This window comes from Nerophis ophidion, linkage group LG29 (genome assembly GCF_033978795.1).
Source record: "Nerophis ophidion isolate RoL-2023_Sa linkage group LG29, RoL_Noph_v1.0, whole genome shotgun sequence".
NCBI lineage: Eukaryota > Metazoa > Chordata > Actinopteri > Syngnathiformes > Syngnathidae > Nerophis > Nerophis ophidion.
The window spans coordinates 2,707,119-2,732,575 of NC_084639.1; the positions used below are offsets into that span (position 1 = coordinate 2,707,119).

The 25,457-nt window shown below is 37.8% G+C and overlaps 2 protein-coding genes across 7 annotated transcripts in view; one reads left to right on the plus strand and one right to left on the minus strand.

Moving 5' to 3' along the window:
- Positions 1 to 11,562, minus strand: c1galt1c1 (C1GALT1-specific chaperone 1). 5 transcript variants are annotated; one of them, XM_061891974.1, is made up of 2 exons: positions 11,420 to 11,562; positions 1 to 1,739 (listed from the first exon to the last, which is right to left on the minus strand). In XM_061891974.1, exon 2 carries the CDS (start codon positions 1,727 to 1,729, stop codon positions 770 to 772), a length of 960 nt encoding a protein of 319 aa, XP_061747958.1. In that variant the 5' UTR covers positions 1,730 to 1,739; positions 11,420 to 11,562; the 3' UTR covers positions 1 to 769. The 5 variants fall into 5 exon arrangements, with proteins under 5 accessions (XP_061747958.1, XP_061747956.1, XP_061747955.1 ...); XM_061891972.1 differs by lacking the exon at positions 11,420 to 11,562 and adding an exon at positions 10,885 to 11,029; XM_061891971.1 differs by lacking the exon at positions 11,420 to 11,562 and adding an exon at positions 10,836 to 11,022.
- The window catches only part of urp1 (urotensin-related peptide 1), a 24,009-nt gene continuing 4,291 nt past the window's right edge, over positions 5,740 to 25,457 (plus strand). The window contains exons 1-2 of one of the 2 annotated variants that reach the window (XM_061891978.1): positions 5,740 to 8,179; positions 25,452 to 25,457. The exon at positions 25,452 to 25,457 is cut by the window's right edge and continues 117 nt beyond it. In XM_061891978.1, the coding sequence (XP_061747962.1) occupies positions 8,101 to 8,179; positions 25,452 to 25,457 (85 nt within the window). In that variant the 5' untranslated portion in view covers positions 5,740 to 8,100. Of the gene's footprint in view, positions 8,180 to 19,702; positions 19,949 to 25,451 lie in introns of those variants that run through there. The other variant, XM_061891977.1, reaches the window with a different exon arrangement.

Sequence of the window (25,457 nt, forward strand, 5' to 3'; positions counted from 1 at the left end):
TTGGCATGTTTTCTCACTTTTATTACATTTCTTAAATAATTGTCATTTTCAAGTACAGGTTATCCAGTAAGGAGGATTCCACACAAACTTACAAAAAAAATAGAGATTCGACAGTAGCAACACTGTATTTTGGACTTTTCCTTCATTTAGTGTGGGAGTGTTGAAAGCATTACCGACCCTTTCCCACAGAGAAAGTGCTATCTGCTCACAGATGCCACCTGGTGGTTGTTTGAGCACGCTAGTCCTACTCCTTAATGCTTTCGTCACACACAGGATTCTCATAGTATCCATCCACTTTTTACCGCTTATTCCCTTTTGGGGTCGCTGGCGGCTATCTCAGCTACAATCGGGCGGAAGTAACGAGGCAAAAATACAGTGTTACCTTCTGTATAAGACATTGTCCCCAATCAGTACCAGGAAACTTCCAGAGCAGAACCCTCTTCTTTTTGTTAAATTAGGCCAGAAAACAAGTAAAACGTGACATATTTGGTAGGTCTACACAAAGGTTCAGCTTTAGGATCACACAAGGACGGAAACACATTTAAAAAAAAAAAAAAAGCCGTAGCCTAAGCGCAAGTCACATTGTTGTCTTCGTTGAAAAGGACGGTGTGCCCATGGACTGTTACCACCACAGGAACTGGGAGCAAAGAGTGCAAAATGTAGAAAACTTGTAAAAACCTAAACCCCCCCCCACCGAAGATCCAATTAGATAAGTCCACATTAGAAAAACCATCTTCCCATACAAGGAGCTAGTATTAAAAGCAAAGATCTAGTCGTTTTCGGAACCTTCCGGGGGGTCAAACGTCAACCAGTCGTAGAAATCGTGGCCAAAAGAACGCAGTCTGTAGACGCCGTACATCATCACCTGCATCTGATTGGGCGACATCCCGCCGAATGTGACGGCCATGTCGGAGCAGCAGCCTTCCACCACATTGCCGGGGTTGTCCTTCATGCTCTCCTTGATCAACGTCTCCACGCTCCTGCTGTTGAACAGGCCCTTGCCGTGCACGTCCTCGCCATTTTCGGCGAACACGCCGGTTTGCCTAAGGCACACAGCCAGCTGCTTGTCCTCGCTCAGGAGCCACAGGCCTTGCCTGGTCTGGGGACACTTGTTTTGATCTTGGAAAACCCGCACCAGCCTTTTGAGAGCCTCGTAGCTGAGGGCGATGCCGCTGTCGTACGCCACGTAGTCCAGCTCGCCGGACTTGACGGCGTTGCCGATGTAGAAGGGCTCGCCGGGGTCCTTGGTGAGCAGCAGGTACTTGAGGTTCTCGATGATGGCGAAGGTGGTGGGCTGCGCGATGAAGAACCAGCGCAGGTCCCCGGCGTTCTCGTAAGCGTGCTTCAGAGCTTTTTGCAAGCGCGCCCAGTCGTCTTTTTCGTTCAGGTCCACCGCCTCCAGAGCCTTAGAGGACTCCGAGGTGTAAAACACGGCTTTGTCGCAGTGTTTGCTCCACGTGTCCACGGCGGTGGCCCAGTGTTCCAGAATCTTGGGCTGGACCATGATGACGCAGTACACGCGGACTTGGTGGTTCAGTTCCTGAGCCTCCAGGTCCGAGAGGCGCCTGAGCTCGTCGTTGCTAGGCGCCTGGACGTGGTGGTGGCGATGGTGGTTCTCCTCCGACCCAGACTGGGCGCTGGGGCTGAAACTACTGAGGATGGCCAGCGTCAGGCTGAAGACCGCTCCCAAGGCCATCCCCTTCACAAAGGAGCCCCCTTCGGACAACATCTTGGCTGGTCTGCACAGAAGAAGAAGACGACGACTAACTGAAGGTTGTATTGTCACTCCTTAAATTACACACACCGGGAACTAAAAGTACTTTTCTCATATTTAGGACCTGATTTACTAAGATCTACCGTATTTTTTCAGATTATAAAGGCCTACTGAAACCCACTCTCACCGACCACGCAGTCTGATAGTTTATACATCAAAGATGAAATTTTGACATTGCAATACATGCCAATACGGCATCTTTAGTTTACTAAATTGTCCATCCATCCATTTTCTACCGCTTATTCCCTTTCGGGGTCGCGGGGGGCGCTGGCGCCTATCTCAGCTACAATCGGGCGGAAGGCGGGGTACACCCTGGACAAGTCGCCACTTCATCGCAGGGCCAACACAGATAGACAGACAACATTCACACACTAGGGACCATTTAGTGTTGCCAATCAACCTATCCCCAGGTGCATGTCTTTGGAGGTGGGAGGAAGCCGGAGTACCCGGAGGGAACCCACGCATTCACGGGGAGAACATGCAAACTCCACACAGAAAGATCCCGAGCCTGGATTTGAACCCAGGACTGCAGGACCTTCGTATTGTGAGGCAGACGCACTAACCCCTCTGCCACCGTGAAGCCAGTTTACTAAATTGCAATTTTAAATTTCTCGCAAAGTGTCGTGTTGAAAACGTCGCGGTATGATGACGCGTGCGTTTGACGTCACAGTATTCTGGACATCTGTGTTGCTGAATCTTTTGCAATTTGTTCAATTAATAATGGAGACGTCAAAGTAGAAAGATGGAGGTGGGAAGCTTTTAGCCTTTAGCCACACAAACACAGCCGGGGTTTCCTTGTTTAAAATTCCCGAAGGTGAAGCTTTACTATGGAACAGAGCGGTCAAGCGAACATGGATCCCAACCACATGTCAACCAGGAGGTTTCTGTGAGAAAATTGTGGTAATAAGTCGGCTCTTACTGTAGTTATGAGCGGAGCTTTCGTCTCCTGCAGCTGCGGACTATTAATTCCTCCCACCGGAGACACTGGCGGTCACCAGTTATTAATACCTAGATATTTTTAAGCCATGTCACGATACACGATATATATCTCCATATTTTGCCTTAGCCTTGAATGAACACTTGATGCATATAATCACAGCAGTATGATGATTCTATGTGTCTACATTAAAACATTTTTCTTCATACTGCATTAATATATGCTACTTTTAAACCTTCATGCAGAGAGGGAAATCACAACTAAGTCAATTGACCAAAAGTGTATTTATTAAACAGTTATTAAGCAGTGGCACAAACATTCATGTCATTTCCAAAATGGAAAGTGCAAGATTGTCAGAAACATTTTAAAATAAGCTATGAGTGCACTTTTGTGCATGATGTCACTAAGATGACATATCAAAACAACACTAAATTAAAGTACACTTTTTGTACAGAACGCCACTACAATAGTTAAAATCAACTATAGTGCACTTTTGTGCATGATGTCACACAAGTTATTTCAATAAGTGTCAAATAAAAATGAGCTGCATAATAGAAAATCAAATAGTGTATGTCTTGCGCTATGTGGTAGGTTCCTGCGGACGTTATCTCCTATTGTTGAGTATTTTTTTTCATATGGTGTTGATCTGGAAATAGTGCTTTGGCATTTTGTTGGTGTGGCACCGAACAGAGATGTTGACATGCAGAGTTTCAAGTAGGGCTGGGCGATATATCGATACAAACGATATATCGCAGGTTGGTCTTTGTGCGATATAGAAAATGACTATATCATAATATTCGATTAAATGTTCGATTATAAAGACGCATATATCAATGCAGTATGAAGAAGAATGTTTTAATGTAGACACATAGAATCATCATACTGCTGTGATTATATGTATCAAGTGTTCTTTCAAGGCTAAGGCAAAATATGGAGATATAAATCATGTATCATGACATGGCCTAAAAATCTCAAGATAATAATAAAAGGCCATATCGCCCAACCTAGTTCTATGCAAGGGTTGGTCGCATTACTTTCTTTTGTTCTTTTGGGCTGTACTCCCAGCTGTGTAAGGAGGAAGAGGCACAACACTGATTGAACATTAATTACATCGTGATTAATTACGACGTAATTAACTGACTTAAGCGACGGTGGAAGAAGATGGCCACGGACACAAACTCACACACATTCACAGGATCACGTCAAGAAAGTCGTGTAGGATTATACCAAGGATGGTTGGGTCCCTATTGCGGTAACTTTTAACAGACATATTCACCATGTTTGATCGAGGAAATATGCTGACAGCTGATTTATTATTACCGAGATCACACTCAAATTAATCGATCATCATCATATAATCGTCCAGCCGCCATAAATAGTTTGTCTGGGTTAGCACTTATAATAACAGTATCACTAATCCTTTGGCAAGTTTCTTTAAACAAAAAGAATGTTTTCTAAACATGAAGCCAAGTGCGTTGTTTAACAGGTAAAGCAGGTACTGACATTTGAGACATGTTTTTCATTGTGACTCACTGTCAGTTAAACATTTGATCCTCCACTGGTCGTTAATACCTATTCATTAAAAACAAGCCCTAAGTACTAAAACAGGCAAGCCTCGATTCACGAATCACTCTAGTTGCAAACTTTTCAGTTTCCGAGCTATTAGAACAAGCCAAATATGCCTCTGTGTGCGAACCATGCCTTTGTACCACAGCAAGCTTTTTATGGTAATGAAAACGGACTTTTCTGGAAAAACATGCCCGAGAGGATTTATTTCACAGCAGACAAGACTACCTCTCTCCCTCTATCTGCTCATTTCTCTCCTCTCATGAGCTGATCCTCCACCGTATTAATGTACTGTAAGAGGATTTTACTTTTAAACATGTTAATCATTGTAGCAATATAGTTGTTAAAGTTAAGGATTTTTGTGATTTCTGATCTTTTGTGAGTGCACCAAAGAGACTTCTATGTTGGCAGAGCAGCGTATACAGCACAGTTGAGCATTTGTAGCCCCCAGAAAAAAATCCTACAAAGTCCGACACTATTTTCAACTTTTATTACCAATCTTCTAATAATAAATGGCATAATAATGTGTTCATTCCACGACTGTATACATCAGTATCTTTTGATATCGGAATCGGTAATTAAGAGTTGGACAATATCGGATATCGGCAAAAAAAACATTATCGGACATCTCTACGTGTTACTAAATCTTACATTCTTGTGTAATTTCCACATTATTTATTTTGTTAAATTCTACAAAATAATATTAATTTCCTATACTTATTTCCCAAAAAGTTTTTTGTCTGTTTTGTATGTGTATATGAAATCCCGCCTGGCGATCCCATTTGGTTCATTATTTCTCGCTATCTGGAAGGAGGTTGCAATGCCTTCAAGCCCAGACCCTTGTGTTGAGCTCAGCGGACTACAAGGGTCTGGCGAGAGTCAGGTTACAATTTTTAGGGCATTACTACATATCACAAATTCAAGCCCTGCGAGTATTACTCTACTTTTTTTTTTGATTTAGCCTTTATTTAACCAGGTAAAATCCCATTGAGATCAAAAATCTCTTTTCCAAGGGAGACCCGGCCAAGAGGGCAGCAGCAAGGTTACATTAAAAACAGTAAGCAACACATAAAACATCAAATATACAACATTAATAAAACTTGCTCACATAACACGTGCATACGGACAAGGTAGACTGCAATCCTTTCACAGAAGCTTGAAACTCATCCAAGGTTTGAAGTTGAATATTGGATTGTAGGTTATTCCAAGCCTTCACTGCTGAAAACCTAAATGCTTTCTTGCCCGGTTCAGTTCTTACTTTGGGGGACGACAAATTGCAGAACATTCATTGAACGAAGACTGTGACTTCCTTGTTTCTTTGTTAAAAGACAAGACGGATAAGATGGAGTGATACCCAGACTGGTTTTGTAGATGAACACATACCAATGATTGAGGCGTCGAGATTAGGGATGTCCGGTAATATCGGACTGCTGATGTTTCGGCCGATAAATGCTTTAAAATGTAATATCAGAAATTATCGGTATCAGTTTCAAAAAGTAAAATGTATGACTTTTTAAAACGCCGCTGTGTACACGGACGTAGGGAGAAATACAGACTCACCTTATCCCAATACACATCTGTTCAGTATTTTAACACAAAAGTGTTTGATTGTGAGGCATTAAAAGCCACAAAATGCAACGGGTCCTTTAGACCCACAAACGCTGGCTGAGTAACAACAATAAGAACGTTGCACGGAAAAATATCTTTGCATTCCACAGGGATTCTTCTTTTGTGTTTCTGCACCTGCGGTTCCAACACGAGGTTGCAACATTGTTTGTCAACACTGCTCTCATTTTCTCGCACATTTGACCCTCTGATGTTCTGTGTACCTACACTCTGTCCTCCTTCTGTCTATGCCCGCTGTCTGTGTGGGTGGGTGCATGTGGTACACAGAACATCAATTTCCACACTTCTTTTAGCCCTAGGTGCAGTGGACCCCGACATCTTATATGTAATAGAAATGTGTTGGGGGGGTGTATGGTGTGTGGTCATTAAATATTTATTCTGATATATGCATACTTGCCAACCTTGTGATCTCTGAATTCAGGAGATAGGGGGGTTGGGTTTGGTAGTAGCGGGGATGTATATTGTTGCGTCCCGGAAGAGTTAGTTACAAGGAGTTCTGGGTATTTGTTCTGTTGTGATTATGTTGTGGATGTTCTCCCGAAATGTGTTTGCCATTCTTGTTTGGTGTGGGTTCACAGTGTGGCGCATATTGGTAACAGTGTTAAAGTTGTTTATACGGCCACCCTCAGTGTGACCTGTATGGCTGTTGACCAAGTATGCCTTGCATTCACTTGTGTGTATGAAAAACAGTAGATATTATATGACTGGGCCGGCACGCAAAGGCAGTGCCTTTAAGGTTCGTGTACAACTCTGTAAATCGGCGATTTTAAAAAGTCATACATTTTACTTTCTGAAACCGATACCGATCATTTCCGATATCACATTTTAAAGGCCTACTGAAACCCACTGCTACCGACCACGCAGTCTGATAGTTTATATATCAATGGTGAAATCTTAACATCGCAACACATGCCAATACGGCCTTTTTAGTTTACTAAATTGCAATTTTAAATTTTGTGCGAAGTATCCTATTGAAAACGTCGGTATGAAGACGCGTGCGCGTGACGTCTCGGATTGTAGCGGACATTTTTTTCCAGCCCGATCCAAGCTATAAATAGTCTGCTTTAATCGCATAATTACACAGTATCCTGGACATCTGTGGTGCTTAATCTTTTGCAATTTGTTCAATCAATAATGGAGACGTCAAAGAAGAATGCTGTAGGTGGGAAGCGGTGTATTGCAGCTGCCTTTAGCAACACAAACACAGCCGGTGTTTCCTTGTTTACATTCCCGAAGGTGAAGCTTTACTATGGAACAGAGCGGTCAAGCGAACATGGATCTTGACCACATGTCAACCGGCAGGTTTCGGTGAGCAAATTGTGGTAATAAGTCTGGCTTTTACCGTAGTTATGAGCGGAGCCAGCGTCCTCCTGCAGCTGCTGCGGCAACTATTACCTCCTCCCACGGAGACGCTGGCGGTCACTACACCCATGGCCACATACCTCCGACTTTCAGGTACTATATGATCTCACTAAAGCACTAGCAACACAATAGGCGGATAAGGGATTTTCCAGAATTATTCTAGTAAATGGTGTCTAATAACAGCTGAATCGCTCCCACTGCAATTGCCTTTTTTTTCTTCTTTCTAGTCCTTAACTTTCACTATCCTCATCCACGAATCTTTCATCCTCGCTCAAATTAATGGGGAAATCGTGGCATTCTCGGTCCAAATCGCTCTCGCTACTCAGGGTATATGCAGGTTTCAGCAAGTCAAATTTAAGACTTTTTAAGACCTTTTCAATGCCACCTTGAATTAAATTTAAGACCGAAAAAAGTAATAAAAAATCTATAAATATAAGCGATGGTTGGGGATCCCACTGTACTACAATCTCAATGACAATCAGTCAAGTTTACTTTTTGTATGTTTATTAATAAACAAACTGATAAACACCACTCTGCCAAACAGCTTATCAAAAATCTTGAGAGATCCAAAAACTTTGACATCCAAAACAAACAAACCAACACCAACACCAGTAAAAACATAATAACCGAGGTGAGGTTAAAAATAAATAACATTTCATTAACACATACCGAGTCCCATTGACTTGGTCGAAGAGCAGGTTTTGGATGTGAGGTGCTAATCCGTGTCTCGTAATATATGCTGTTTTATCCTTTCCGCAGGAAAATGTATTAGCAACCTGAGAATCAGGAAACATCACACGAAAAAGATCACCAATCCCGTCATTTGAGGTGTAGGATGGATGTTTCACCACAGTGTGCAAGATCCATAACACCTGGGATTTCAATGTTGCTGTCCCGCCGAAGATTTGTATCAGGTCAGTGCTGCTAGCGGCAGTTGTTGCTCGCAGAACTCAGACATGGCCGGTGTTTGTTTTTGACTCTCTGCCGCGATTTTATGCTTGCCGCACTGCATGTGCGATTCGACCGCTGTAATTCCCATGGTGCCAAGTTTGAAATCCCTCCTACAAAGTATGCACCTGGTCACCTCGGGATTGCCAACAGGCTTAAGCCAGTTTTTAAACCGGCTTTCCTCCAGTCAACGCTGGCAAAACTTGCATTTCCCCATTCTGACTGAAAGGCGGGACGCGAGGAGGAAAGGAAGGAAATCACTCACTTTTACTCAAAGACGTGCCGTAACTTTTACTCAGACATGTCCCGAAAAAAAACAAAAAAAACTGGCCTGACAATTTAAGACCGTTGAGTACTGAATTTAAGACCACCTTAGGAATTTCTAATAAATGTAATACTTTTTAAGGCCTTAATTTTAGACACAAGAATTTAAGACTTTTTAGGGATCAGCGTGCCCCGAAAAAACCCCCCAAAAAACTGGCCTGACAATTTAAGACCATTGAGTACTGAATTTAAGACCATCTTAGGAATTTCGAATAAATGTAATACTTTTTAAGGCCTTAATTTTAGACACAAGAATTTAAGACTTTTTAAGGATCAGCGTGCCCCGAAAAAAAACAAAAAAAACTGGCCTGACAATTTAAGACCATTGAGTACTGAATTTAAGACCACCTTAGGAATTTCTAATAAATGTAATACTTTTTAAGGCCTTAATTTTAGACACAAGAATTTAAGACTTTTTAGGGATCAGTGTGCCCCGAAAAAAACCCAAAAATCTGGCCTGACAATTTAAGACCATTGAGTACTGAATTTAAGACCATCTTAGGAATTTCTAATAAATGTAACACTTTTTAAGGCCTTAATTTTAGACACAAGAATTTAAGACTTTTTAAGGATCAGCGTGCCCCGAAAAAAAACAAAAAAAATCTGGCCTGACAATTTAAGACCATTGAGTACTGAATTTAAGACCACCTTAGGAATTTCGAATAAATGTAATACTTTTTAAGGCCTTAATTTTAGACACAAAAATTTAAGACTTTTGAAGGACCAGCGTGCCCCGAAAAAATACAAAAAAATCTGGCCTGACAATTTAAGACCATTGAGTACTGAATTTAAGACCACCTTAGGAATTTCTAATAAATGTAATACTTTTTAAGGCCTTAATTTTACACACAAGAATTTAAGACTTTTTAGGGATCAGTGTGCCCCGAAAAAAACCCCCAAAAAATCTGGCCTGACAATTTAAGACCATTGAGTACTGAATTTAAGACCATCTTAGGAATTTCGAATAAATGTAATACTTTTTAAGGCCTTAATTTTAGACACAAGAATTTAAGACTTTTTAGGGATCAGCGTGCCCCTAAAAAAACCCAAAAATCTGGCCTGACAATTTAAGACCATTGAGTACTGAATTTAAGACCACCTTAGGAATTTCTAATAAATTTAATACTTTTTAAGGCCTTAATTTTAGACAGAAGAATTTAAGACTTTTTAAGGATCAGCGTGCCCCGAAAAAAAACAAAAAAAAGCTGGCCTGACAATTTAAGACCATTGAGTACTGAATTTAAGACCACCTTAGGAATTTCTAATAAATGTAATACTTTTTAAGGCCTTAATTTTACACACAAAAATTTAAGAATTTTTAGGGATCAGTGTGCCCCGAAAAAAAAAACCAAAAAATCTGGCCTGACAATTTAAGACCATTGAGTACTGAATTTAAGACCATCTTGGGAATTTCGAATAAATGTAATACTTTTTAAGGCCTTAATTTTAGACACAAGAATTTAAGACTTTTTAGGGATCAGCGTGCCCCTAAAAAAAACCCAAAATCTGGCCTGACAATTTAAGACCATTGAGTACTGAATTTAAGACCATCTTAGGAATTTCGAATAAATGTAATACTTTTTAAGGCCTTAATTTTAGACACAAGAATTTAAGACTTTTTAAGGATCCGCGGATACCCTGCTGCTGGTGGCCATGATTGTAAACAATGTTCAGATGTGAGGAGCTCCACGTGACGTCACGCGCACATCGTCTGCTACTTCCGGTACAGGCAAGGCTTTTTTATTAGCCACCAAAAGTTGCGAACTTTATCGTGGATGTTCTCTACTAAATCCTTTGAGCAAAAATATGTCAATATCGCGAAAAGATCAAGTATGACACATAGAATGGAGCTGCTATCCCCGTTTGAATAAGAAAATCTCATTTCAGTAGGCCTTTAACTGACCAAGTAATGCTTAAGTGTTAAAATCCTCTTCTGTTAGGACCAACACTGTAAATATATGTTATATTGTGATCACAACAGGTTTATTATGTATGTATATATATATATATATATATTTATATATATGTCGTCCTTTAATGTAGGGTTTTTAAACCGGTGTAAGCATTGAAGATGACAACAGAAAGCTGAGTTTGGGCAGCGGCATTGTAAGATATAATGACACTTATCCACACATTTAAAGTGTCGACATTGACTCGAAAGTCTTAAAAGTTGAAAGTAGCCATCATTATCGACGTCCTGGAGAAATAAGTTTCCAAAACTTAATAAAGACAAACGTCGCCCTAGCTTGCAAGCTAACAGTTAGCATGCTGTTCTTTAGTGAGATAAATGTGTCATACTGTTTGGTGCGAGGGCGACGGTCCTCGGCCAGGTGCTGCTCCGGCTTACTTTGGTCTTTCAGCTCCCAAATAGTCCAGTCTGGGCAGATATTGCAGGTAGCAGGCGAGATTAGTGGGAGATAAAGTGCATGGCTGGCTCACATTGGACCTACTTCCGCCATTGTCGGCTGGTCACGTGATCTGCGTGGGTCGCGCTCGGATAGTTGAAGACAAATATCGCGGATTTTTTTTTTGCCAGATATCGATCGTTTCCATGTAAATAATTCAGAATTTTTTTATTGTTTACTTTTTTTTCAACTTTTTGCACTTTTGCATATTGTTTTTGTTTTGTTCATGTTGTAGAAAAATGATTGCATGTGTTGTGTGATGAAAGCTTAAAATGAAGGACGAGGGGATAAATATATTTTTTTAATCATTATTACTTATTTGCTTGTATGTAAAAAATAAAATAAAATAAAAATAATATTAGACAGTTGTTTTTCTCCGTCACAAAGAGCGAGATAAACATCTGATAAAAGCAATGAAACATTATTTCCTGTTCGACTGCGTTGAACAAAATAAAGGTTTTTAGAAAAGTAGCTTACATTATAGGGTCTCAGAAAAGTAGCGGACGCTGCAATTTAATCCACACCATGAAGTCGTTGTGGTTTTTGTGTGAGGAAAGTTCAAAGTGAAGAACACGGCGATAGACTATTGTTTTTGTCCTCTAAAAGAGCGAGACAAACAACTGATATTTGGCCTTCACAATAAAAGCAACGAAACATTATTTCCTGTTTGACTACGTTGAACAAAATAAAGGTTTTTTTGAAAAGTAGCTCACAATATCGCCACACATCTGTATTTTTCATCGTTAAAATTATTGTATCCATAATGCACATTTAATTTCAAATAAATAACAAAAAATAGAATAAATCCAAAATTGTGTTACAATTTACACTTTTCTTGGTGACATATTTGGTGACACTTTACCACGTGGATTTTATGTTTTGAATTCAATTATTCATTATGAAAGAGGGAAAACAATAAATTATTAAATTATTTCAAAAGTTACAGCATTATGTAATATGTTTTATATTTACTTTTGGCCTTCACAATAAAACACATGAAGCATAATTTCCTGTTCGACTACGTTGAACAAAATAAAGGTTTTTAGAAAAGTAGCTCACAATATAGCCATATTGTATTTTTATTATTATTAAAATGATTATATTCATAATGCACATTTAATTTCTAATAAATAACATAAAATAAATCCAAAATTGTATTACGGTTTACACTTTTAATGGATTCCATATTTGGTACCTCTTTACCACGTTGATTTTATGTTTTAAATGTAATTATTCATTATGAAAGGGGGAAAACAATAAAGATATTATTAAAATTATTACAAAAGTTAAAGCAATCTGAAGAAAGATGTTTTTTATTTGCTTTCGGCCTTCACAATAAAAGCACTATGCATTATTTCTTGTTCAACTACATTGAAAACAATAAAGGTCTCTGAAAAGTAGCGGACGTTGCAATTTAATCCACACGATTAGGTCATTGTATTTTTTGCGTGATGAAAGTTTAACACGAAGAACGAGGCGATAGACAATTGTTTTTGTTCCTCACAAAGAGCGAGACAAACAACTGATATTTGGCCTTCACAATAAGAGCAAGAAAGCATGATTTCCTGTTGGACTACGTTGAACAAAATAAAAAAAAATTTAAGAACAGTAGCTCACAAAAAAGGCCACATGATATTTTTATCTGTATTTTTTGTATTATTAAGATGATTATCTGTATAATGCACATTTCATTTAAAATAAATAACATAACATAAAATAAATCCATAATGTTATTACAATTTACACTTTTCATGGAAATTTTTGGTGCCACTTTACCACGTTGATTTTGTTTTGAATTTAATTATTCATTATGAAAGGGGGAAAACAATAAAAACATTATTAAAATTATGACAAAAGTTACAGCATTATGTAATAATATGTTTTATATTTACTTTCGGCCTTCACAATAAAACCCATGAAGCATAATTTCCTGTTCGACTACGTTGAACAAAATAAAGGTTTTTAGAAAAGTAGCTCACAATATAGCCACATTATATTTTTACCTGTATTTTTATTATTATTAAAATGATTATATTCATAATGCACATTTAATTTCAAATAAATAACATAAAATAAATCCAAAATTATATTACAATTTACACTTTTCATTGTTACATATTTGGTACCGCTTTACCACGTTGATTTTATGTTTTAAATGTAATTATTCATTATGAAAGGGGGAAAACAATAAAGACATTATTAAAATTATTACCAAAGTTACAGCAATATAAAGAAAGATGTTTTTTATTTGCTTTCGGCCTTCACAATAAAAGCACTATGCATTATTTCTTGTTCAACTACATTGAAAACAATAAAGGTCTCAGAAAAGTAGCAGACGTTGCAATTTAATCCACACAATTAGGTCATTGTATTTTTTGTGCGATGAAAGTTTAACATGAAGAACGAGGCGATAGACAATTGTTTTTGTCCGTCACAAAGAGCGAGACAAACAACTGATATTTGGCCTTCACAATAAAAGCAAGAAAGCATGATTTCCTGTTGGACTACGTTGAACAAAATAAAAAATTTTTTAAGAACAGTAGCTCACAAAAAAGGCCACATGATATTTTTATCTGTATTTTTTGTATTATTAAAATGATTATCTTTATAATGCACATTTCATTTAAAATAAATAACATAAAATAAATCCATAATGTTATTACAATTTACACTTTTCATGGAAATTTTTGGTGCCACTTTACCACGTTGATTTTGTTTTGAATTTAATTATTCATTATGAAAGGTGGAAAACAATAAAACATTATTAAAATTATGACAAAAGTTACAGCATTATGTAATAATATGTTTTATATTTACTTTCGGCCTTCACAATAAAACCCATGAAGCATAAATTCCTGTTCGACTACGTTGAACAAAATAAAGGTTTTTAGAAAAGTAGCTCACAATATAGCCACATTATATTTTTACCTGTATTTTTATTATTATTAAAATGATTATATTCATAATGCACATTTAATTTAAAAAAAATAACATAAAATAAATCCAAAATTATATTACAATTTACACTTTTCATTGTTACATATTTGGTACCGCTTTACCACGTTGATTTTATGTTTTAAATGTAATTTTTCATTATGAAAGGGGGAAAACAATAAAGACATTATTAAAATTATTACCAAAGTTACAGCAATATAAAGAAAGATGTTTTTTATTTGCTTTCGGCCTTCACAATAAAAGCACTATGCATTATTTCCTGTTCAACTACATTGAAAACAATAAAGGTCTCAGAAAAGTAGCGGACGTTGCAATTTAATCCACACAATTAGGTCATTGTATTTTTTGTGCGATGAATGTTTAACATGAAGAACGAGGCAATAGACAATTGTTTTTGTCCGTCACAAAAAGCGAGACAAAAAAAGATTTTTGGCCTTCACAATAAAAGCAATGAAGCATTATTTCCTGTTGGACTACGTTGAACAAAATTAAGTTGTTTTTTTTAGAAAAGTAGCTCACAATATAGCCACGTCATATTTTTATGTGTATTTTTTATTATTAAAAGGATTTGATCCATAATGCATTTTAAATTTAAATAACATAAAATAAAATAAATCCAAAATTGTATTATAATTTACACTTTTCATGGTGACATTTTTGGTGCCACTTTACCACGTTGAGTTAATTAATGTTTTAAAAGTAATTATTCATTATGAAAGCAATATGTACAAAGATGTTTTATATTTGCTTTCGGCCTTCACAATAAAAAGCACTATGCATTATTTCCTGTTCAACTACATTGAACAAAATAAGGGTCTCAGAAAAGCAGCTTACATTTCAATTTAATCCACACGATTAGGTCACTGTTTATTTTGTCATTATTTTTTGTCCGATTAAAATTGTATTTATCCAGCACATTTTAAACCCAAAGTTATTTTGTTGTTTATACTTTTTATGTTAACATTGTTATCTCTGCATTTACACATGATTTAGTTTTAAATGCAATTATTTATTATGATTGACTTCATGTTAGGCCAGCAGCCCATATGAAAGGGAAAAAACGAATCAATAAGACATTATTAAAATTATTACAGAAGTGATATGTACAAACAATATTTTATACTTACTTACGGTCTTCACAATAAAAGCACATTAATTATTTCCTGTTAGACTACGTCGAACAAAATAACAGTCTCAGATTTGTAGTTTACAATTATATTTTATCCAAATGATTGTATTATGGTATTTTTTTACATTGTATTTGTATAAAGCACATTTTTAGCCCAAAGTTTTTTCACTGTTAATACTTTTTATGTCAACATTTAACACACTGATTTTATGATTTGAATTTAATCATTCATTATGATTGACTTCCTGTTACACCAGCAGACCATATGAAAGGGAGAAAAGAAAAAAACAGTAAGACATTCTTAAAATTGTCACCAAAGTAATAAGAATTTCTACAAATAGTATACACATACACCAATGTTTAGTATTTACTTCCGGCCTTCACAATAAAAGCACTACACATTTTTCCTGTTGGACTGTATTAATCAGAATAAACAAACAATAATTGAAATCCAAGTTGTTTCACTATTTGCACCTTTTTATGTGCCACATAAACACATTTGTTTAATGTTTTAAATTGTAATATTCTTTGTAATTGACTTTATTTTAGGCCAGCAAACCATATGGAAAAAAAACAATAACACATTATTAAAATATTAAAACAGTAACAGCAACATGTACAAACAGTAGACACATGCACCAATGCCGTATATTATAGTAAAATATGTGTATATCTGCATATTAATGTATAGTTTGACAAATAAAATACAATAGCCATTGTAGTTAGTTTACTTTAATTTGTCAAAGTTTGTTGGTGATTAACCCCAAGATGCAGAGAAGGTGGCAGGCATTTTGTAAGTAAACAGGATTTAACTAAAATAATAAGACAAAAAACAAACAAAGGGTACAAACAAAAAGCATGCACGTGGGCGGATAACAAACTAAGGGAGCTAGCACTGGAGATAGAAAATAAAAAGGAACTTAGCATGGAAGCTAGCAAGAATCGAGCAGGAAACAGAAGTCGTACATGTAATATAAAAACAAACTTGGACGCAGGGAACAAAAGACAGTAAGCTAAAAACCGCAATCAAATAAAGCTTACCGCAACTTTGCATTGACAAAACACGACACGACAGGTAGCAATGACAAGATCGACATGACGATACAATAATCCAGCAGTGACTGGATGGGAAGACAGTTCTAAAAAGGAACGGACAGATTGACACCAGGTGTGGGCAGGATCCAATCAGCCGCAGATGAGGCGGAACACAGCACTCAGGGAGAAAGACAGGAAACCAACAAAATAAGAGCGCTTACAGGAAACACTTAACACACAGAGGAAACGAAGACAAATGCAGAGGAAAAAACTAAAACATAGTCAAACTGTCAGAGGCAAGCCTGACAGTATTGACATTAGGACTCATTTTGATAAAGTAAATAATGTACCAATGCAAATGTTATTTATCTTTAAATAGAGTCATCTACTTGAATCAATCACTGACATCCTAAATGGCGCGGCATCAATGCCACGGATAGTAGTTTGAAGCTGAGTAACGTTCTTTTGGACAAAACCTGTGTCTGCGTCACATCGTAATTGCCAGGCAGCAAGATGTATGAAATGTCATTTTCGGTGACAACATCCCAGACGAGAACACACGCTCATACATCTCGTGGTCTCGTCCGACGGCCGTTAGTGACCTTCCACTGTGACTGAAGCCCCTGCCTGAGCTTTTCTCAAGCCTAGGAATGCATTTTTAGATTTTTCCGTTTGTACAATTTCACTTGATTTTGAATCAATCAATCAGTTTATTTTGACAGCCCTTAAACACAACTGTCTCAAAGGGCTGCACAAGCCACAACAACATCCTCGGCCCGGCGTGATGAAAATTGGAAATATTTAAAGATATCATGTAAAAGAGTATTATAATGTTTCAGTGGAACTTCATAATCAGTTCCATGCTGCTAGTTGACTCCCTGGACCAGTCCTGGGCAAATTAAGGCCCGGGGGCCACATGCGGCCCTTTATGCTTTTCACTCCAGCCCGCCGGAGGTTCCCCAAACATTTTTTTTTAAATAAATTAGTAAAGTAAATTATAAAACACATATCAAAAACAACAACAAGCCTCAGGTAATCTCAATTAAAGTTTAGATTGTCTTGTTTGTTCACTATAAGTCTCATCAGAGACCCAACGCCGGCCTTTTTGTTAGCAAATTTGCCGATGAGGTCTTTGAAGTCCAACTGTTGGCTTAGCTGACTTTAATTTGTAAGTCTGTCAAAAGATCATTGTCAGGTTCAAACACCCATGACAACTTTTAAACAAGACAAGAAGCAAGGAAATAAACAGAGACAGAATTCAATTTGGACTCAATTAAGAGAAACGCCGGGACACTGTACTCTTGTACAGTCTCCAGTACGCTTTGGCGAAAGATTGTACAAGTCGTCCTTTATTTGACTTTTTCTGACCACATGACACCAGCTGTTTCTAAGGACGAAATCCTTAGAAACAGTTCAAAGAAGAGGTTCGTAGAAGAGTTCAAAGAGACGTTCGTAAAACAGTTGAATTTTTTTTTAATTGAATTATATTTAGATAGCGCTTTTCTCGAGTGACTCAAAGCGCTTTACATAGTGAAACCCAATATCTAAGTTACATTTAATCCAGTGTGGGTGGCACTGGGAGCAGGTGGGTAAAGTGTCTTGCCCAAGGACACAACGGCAGTGACTAGGATGGCGGAAACGGGAATCGAACCTGCAACCCTCGAGTTGCTGGCACGGCCACTCTACCAACCGAGCTATGCTAGTTGAAAAAGGAAGTTGCCTGGACGGGACTCCGGACATGCCTCCGCCTCTCTTCCACAGTCCTTAGGAAAAACATTTTCTTTCTAATACATTAAAGACAACAAGAACCCCTTCATCTTGCCTCCCCCCTACCCAGTGGAGTTTTACGAGCCTTACTCTTGGTAGTTGAAAAAGGAAATTGCCTGGACGGGACTCCGGACCCGCCTCCTCCTCGCTTCCACAGTCCTTGGGAAAATCATTTTCTTTCTAATACATGCAAGACAACAAGAACACCTTCATCTTGCCTCCCCCCTACCCAGTGGAGTTTTACGAGCCTTACTCTTGGTAGGTTCCAAAGACAGCTTTTGGTCTTCTCGCTGGGAACTCAATGTAACACAAAGTTTTTGTGATCATTTAGATTGAATTGTTCTAACAATCATCAGGACTCCTCTTCCTCTTTTCCAGGAGATCGCAAAAAGCCGCTGCCTGACCAGGGCTCACAAAATCTGCAGAGACTCCTCCCACCCCCACCAAGGACTGTTTTCACTGCTGGACTCTGGAAAGAGGTTCCGCAGCCTCCGTAGCAGAACCTCCATGTTCTGTAACAGCTTCTTCCCTCAGGCCGTAAGAGTCTTGAACACATCATAATAATCCCCTCAATTCCCCCCAAAATGGATTAACTGGCTGGAATATAAAGACAATATAACACACATCCATAAACCTGGATGCATTTGCAAAAGTGCAATATATTTCAGAGTCGGGATGGTCTCCTGCAGGCCCCACTATGGACTGGACTGTCAATATGATCTTAGATCCACTATGGACTGGAATTTCCCAATATTATGTCAGACCCACTCGACGTCCATTGCATTGGGTCTCCTCTAGACGGGTTGGGGGTTACCCACATTTGCGGTCCTCTTCAAGGTTTCTCATAGTCATTCTCATTGACGTCCCACTGGGTTGTGAGTTTTTCCTTGCCCTTATGTGGGCGCTGAACCACGGTTGATTTATCTTTACAGTAATCTATTTATTTATATCTGCACATTATTGCTCTGTTATCCTGCACTACCATGAGCTTATGCGCCAAAATTTCTAGGTGGGGATTGACCCTCTTCGAAACACGATCTTTCGAAATGATTGCTACATAATACACTGTACTTTGTGTGTGTAGTCCAATCCAACCGTGTTCGCTTGACATCTCTGTTCCATAGTAAAGCTTGACCGTTATCTTTCAGGAATGTAAACAATGAAACCCCGGCTGTGTTTGTGTTGCTAAAGGCGGCCGCAATACACCGCTTCCCACCTACAGCTTTCTTCTTTGATGTCTCCATTTTTCATTGAACAAATTGCAAAAGATTCAGCAACACAGATGTTCAGAATACTGTGGAATCATGCGATGAAATCAGACGACTTATACTTGGGAACGATGCTGGAACAAAATGTCCTCTACAATGCGTGACGTCACGCGCACCCGTCATCATACCGAGACGTTTCAGCAGGATATTTCGGCGCGAAATTTAAAATTGCAATTTAGTTAACTAAAAAGGCCGTGATTGGCATGTGTTGCAATGTTAATATTTCATCATTGATGTATAAACTATCGGACGGCGTGGTCGCTAGTAGTGGCTTTCAGTAGGCCTTTGAGTATCTCGGGGTCTTATCTGTACTGCAAAGTTCTAATTTGAATGACAGTAAAAGGAAGTCTTAGTCCAAGTCCAAGATAGATGACCCCACAGGTGGGTCAGCGAAGGGGAAAATGACGCAGAAACTTGGCACAAACAAAGTCCAGGCGTGAGCGATGATGCTTTCCAGGCGGCGTCGTACATAAAGCGCCGCATCCTGCGCGGACAGCCGCTCATTATTACGGCGGGAGGGCAAACATTTGTCAGGCGTCCCTGAGCAAGCACAGATAGGCCTGCGCTGACTCGAGCGCGTCCCCTAAATGGCGGCCGTGACGCCCGAGCCATTAAACGTCCGACGCTGGCTGTGATGATAATGTATTGATCGGATTGTGATGGATGGCGGGCGCGCGGGCTTATAAGCGCACATCTCCGCCGAGGAGGGGGCAACACAGGTCCGCCTCCAGAGAAAAGAGACAGCCGCCATGCCGTCGCTCGCCGTGGTCCACCTCATCGCTGTCATCTGTTCCGCAAGATGGACGCATGCGCTACCTCTCTACCCCGAGTCCGATTTGGAGACGCAGCCGGGTATGAACGCATCTTTACATTTTCATTCTCTTACTTTAACAAAAAGATGTGACTTTTATTATATTTTTCCCATATCTGATACCTCAGTTTGAGTAGCCTCACTATTTTCACCCTCAGAAAAGTCTTATCTTCTGTAAAAATAACAAGAAAACTTACTTCAATTACTACTAACACAATTTATATAGGAATGCAGATGTGAAGTGAAGTGAATTATATTTATATGGCGCTTTTTCTCAAGTGACTCAAAGCGCTTTACTTAGTGAAATCCAATATCTAAGTTACATTCAAACCAGTGTGGGTGGCACTGGGAGCAGGTGGGTAAAGTGTCTTGCCCAAGGACACAACGGCAGTGACTAGGGTGGCAGAAGCGGGAATCGAACCTGCAACCCTCAAATTGCTGGCACGGCCACTCTACCAACCGAGATAGGCTCCAGCACCCCCTGTGACCCGGAACGAGACAAGTAGTAGAAAATGGGTGGATGTACTATATTTACTATAAATTATCCAAAAATATCCCAGATTACCCAGAATTCCGGGTTCCCTGGGTCGTTTTGTCCTTTGAAAATGAATGGGCCATTTTTCCAACGTGCACAATTCCCACATTTCTTAACCGCTTTGAACCACCCACACACTCCACTCGCCATTTTACAAGTTTTTTAAAAAATCCAGGAATTCCGAAGAGGCTTTTCAAAGCCGTATTTTCACTTCTTCATGGAAAGTTACCACAGTCCACATTTTTTTCAACACCTTTTTCAACATTTCTCTTAGTTGGGACAACACATGCTCAGGTGTTTCATACATATTCCCGCTTTTCCCGAAATTCCAGGGATTCCGAAATACCAATTGGAGTTTAAACTGTTACTACGTCAACATTTTTCAACCGTTTCAAGAAATTCCAACGCCAACCCATTCATATTATCTAGAACAGGGGTCACCAACGCGGTGCCCACAGGCACCAGGTAGCCCAGAAGGACCAGATGAGTCGCCCGCTGGCCTGTTCTAAAAATAGCTCAAATAGCAGCACTTACCAGTGAGCTGCCTCTATTTTTTTAATTGTATTTATTTACTAGCAAGCTGGTCTCGCTTGGCTCGACATTTTTAATTCTGAGAGACAAAACTCAAATAGAATTTGAAAATCCAAGAACATATTTTAAAGACTTGGTCTTCACTTGTTTAAATAAATTCATTTATTTTTTTACTTTGCTTCTTATAACTTTCAGAAAGACAATTTTAGAGAAAAATACAACCTTAAAAATTATTTTAGGATTTTTTTAACACATTTACCTTTTTACCTTTTAAATTCTTTCCACTTCTTTCCTGAAAATTTAAATCAATGTTCAAGTATTTTTTTTTTTTTTATTGCAAAAATAATAAATACATTTTAATTTAAAATCTTCATTTTAGCTTCTGTTTTTTCAACAAAGAATATTTGTGAAATATTTCCTCAAACTTATGATTAAAATTCAAAAAAATTATTCTGGCAAATCTAGAAAATCTTGACAATCAAATTAAAATCTTATTTCAAAGTATTTTGAATTTCTTTAAAAAAAATTTCTTCTGGAAAATCTAGAAGAAATAATGATTTGTCTTTGTCAGAAATATAGCTTGGTCCAATTTGTTATATATTCTAACAAAAGGCAGATTGGATTTTAACCTATTTAAAAACATGTCATCAAAATTGTAAAATTAATCTTAATCAGGAAAAATTACTAATGATGTTCCATACATTCTTTTTTTAATTTTTTCTAAAAGATCCGAATTAGCTAGTTTTTCTCTTCATATTTTTCGGTTGAATTCAGAATTTTAAAGATTTGAAATTGAAGATAAACTACGTTTCGAAATTTAATTTTCATTTTTTTCGTGTTTTCTCCTCTTTTAAACCGTTCAATTAAGTGTTTTTTTCATCATTTATTCTCTACAAAAAAACCTTCCGTAAAAGGGAAAAAAAAATTTACGACGGGATGACCAACAGAAGTACCCATTTTTTATATATATAGATTTATTTATAAAGGTAAATTGAGCAAATTGGCTATTTCTGGCAATTTATTTAAGTGTGTATCAAACTGGTAGCCCTTTGCAAAAATCAGTACCCAAGAAGTAGCTCTTGGTTTCAAAAGGGTTGGTGACCCCTGCTCTAGGACAATTGTATTATTTATAATTTTTTTTTCTGGGCTTCACGGTGGCAGAGGGGTTAGTGCGTCTGCCTCACAATACGAAGTTCCTGCAGTCCTGGGTTCAAATCCAGGCTCGGGATCTTTCTGTGTGGAGTTTGCATGTTCTCCCCGTGAATGCGTGGGTTCTACTCCGGCTTCCTCCCACCTCCAAAGACATGCACCTGGGGATAGGCCCCTCCCACCTCCAAAGACATGCACCTGGGGATAGGCCCCTCCCACCTCCAAAGACATGCACCTGGGGATAGGCCCCTCCCACCTCCAAAGACATGCACCTGGGGATAGGCCCCTCCCACTTCCAAAGACATGCACCTGGGGATAGGTTGATTGGCAACACTAAATTGGCCCTAGTGTGTGAATGTGAGTGTGAATGTTGTCTGTCTATCTGTGTTGGCCCTGCGATGAGGTGGCGACTTGTCCAGGGTGTACCCCGCCTTCCGCCCGATTGTAGCTGAGATAGGCGCCAGCGCCCCCGCGACCCCGAAAGGGAATAAGCGGTAGAAAATGCATGGATGGATGGATAATTTTTTTTCTACAACAGTTTGTCCTGAAAATTCCAAATTTCCATTCAAATGATTAGATATATTCATAGTTCTGACTTACCTGAAATTATCAAAATTGTTTGCATTTTTTAAACCCGATTCCGACCTTGCAACCATCCACCCACACTACTCTTCACATACGTCAAAGGCAAAACATGTTTTCCCTTTCCCCAAATTCCTGGTTTTCCCAGAATTTCCAGTAATTTTCTCCCCTTTGACAAAGAATGGGAACTATACGATTGACTCCATATCCCACATTTCTCATCCGATTTGAATCGTTCCAACATCCTGGACATTCAAGCCAGCATGTTTTTCGGTTGCAAAAATTCCCTGATTACCTTGAATTACCAGGAATTTCCCCCCATTGAAATTGAATGGGGAATATACAAACAACTACATTCCCCGCATTTCTCAACCGGTTCGAACCGTTCCAACATCCAACCATGTATTCCCTTTCCCCAAATTCCTGGTTTTCCCAGAATTCCTAGTAATTTTCTCCCCTTTGACAATGAATGGAAAAAATACAACCGATTCCATATCCCACATTTGTCATCCGATTTGAATTGTACAACATTCAAGCAAGCATGTTTTTTGGTACTAAAAATTCCCTGATTACTTTGAATTACCAGGAATTTCTCCCCATTGAAATTGAATAGAGAATATACAGTCAACTGCATATCGCACATTTCTCAACCCCTTCCAACTGTTCCACTCTGGACATTCAAGCATTTCAGTTTATCGCTTACTTTTTGGTCAAATTGTACAGGTTGTTGTTCCCTATTGTTCTAATTTCTTTAGATGGGCTCTTTTTTATTTTATTTTATTGAACATGTATACACATTCAATTATTTAATACAATGGCTATATAAGAAACACATTCATATAGCAACATCTCTTAATCATTTTTGTTTCTAAAAAGACAGTTATTTGTCAGCATGTTTTTGTTTTTTATATTCAATTTTTACTCGTTAAAAAAAAAAGAAATTTTCCATTTAAATATGAACACTGAATTAGTAGTAATCTTTCTCTAGATTTTTTAATCGTATTTAAGAATTATATCTAACCTAGAGTTTACAACCTTGTCAAATGAAATGAAACCATGGGTTAACCATAATGATAGATAAAGATTGTACTCATAAAGAAGAGATTCATTAACAACTAATAAAAAAATACGTTTACATATACCGTATTTCCTTGAATTGCCGCCGGGGCGCTAATTGATTTAAAACCTCTTCTCACTCCTGCGCTTACCAAAGGCATGCGGTAAAAGTAAGCACGTGCTATTTATTTTAAAACCTCTTCTCACTCCGGCACTTACCAAAAGTATGCAGTAAAAATTTGAGTGTGATGTAAGCTTGGAGCTTAAATCCAACTGATTAGCTCTTTGAGCAATGAGCAATGAGCAATGAATGAGCCGAAAGGGTGTAGGTTGAAGCAACGCTTATATAAAACAACCCCATCACAACAAGAACAAGGTTCAAAATATATAAAATCTAAAATATGCTTCACTTATATATATATTTTTTTTTTTAAACAATATAAAAGCAACATATATGTAGCACACGTCTCATATACACAGTTTAACATTTAAATCAAACATATACATTTGTACACTTATATATACACAATTTATTTAAATTCCATATAAAGAGGTAATATATACATTTTAATATAACCTATATGTATAATTATGAAATCATAAATTGTATTTATATACATATTATATATTATTGTCTTTCTAAAACAATGTTTGCTCTTCTTTCTTATATTTACTAATGATAAATGATTTAAAAAGCTTTTTAAACTGGTTTATGTTGGTGTTGTGTTTTATTTCATCCTTTAAACAGTTCCATATTTTTTCTTAATCTTCTTCCTTTTATGCGATTTGAAATTACCGGTATTGAAATCAGCCTCCTCCATTTTGAAAATGATGACAGTGGATGTGTCACGAGTTTGACCAGAAGGATAATACTAAGCATGCGCTAATTATTTTGGGAAGCGAGTTTGACCCGGCAGTAATTCAAGGCAGGCGCATACAATATGTCCTGTGGCAATTCAAGGAACTACAGTAATTATTTTGTGCTGAAATCAACTAAATTAATAATGAATATGTTTGTTGACTAAACTGTCAAGTGCAAATGAAAATACAGCTTCACCGCTTTAGTCATAATTTTTGCGCTTAAGAAAATTCTCTATGACTTTAGCGCCAGACTTCTTCTCTTTGTTTGATATTGTCATAACTGCCACAAGTGGTGGAAAAGTGTATTACAACTGAGTACCACTGCGGCCCCCAGCTGAGAAACAGAGGGTTTTTGGCCCTGGGTTACATCACACTTTTTTTTTTTTTTTTAAAGAATTCTATGAGTAGTAGGATTAATGAATATTATTTTTGAAAGAAAACATTTATCATGTGAGTAATTAAATAAATAAAATTTATCGTCATTCTACCATTTTTTTTAACAATATCTGTTTTTTTCCACATATATTTTACTCTTCCATTAAAACTTTAAAGGATAAAAACTAATTATATTAACACTAATGAGTCATTATTAGTTGCAATAATACTATAGACTTTCAAATACATTTTTTGTGTACTTTTACTTTGCAAAAAATATGGACAATATGCATTGTAAAAGATAATTATGTAAATATTTTGGCTTTTTTAACATTAATTTTAATATTATTATGTGGTGTTGTAAAAAAAACCCAATAACAATAATGTAATTTGTCAATAGTCACACAAATGATGCCTTATTATATTCCATTCTAATATATGGGTGTTTTCTACAGATTTCA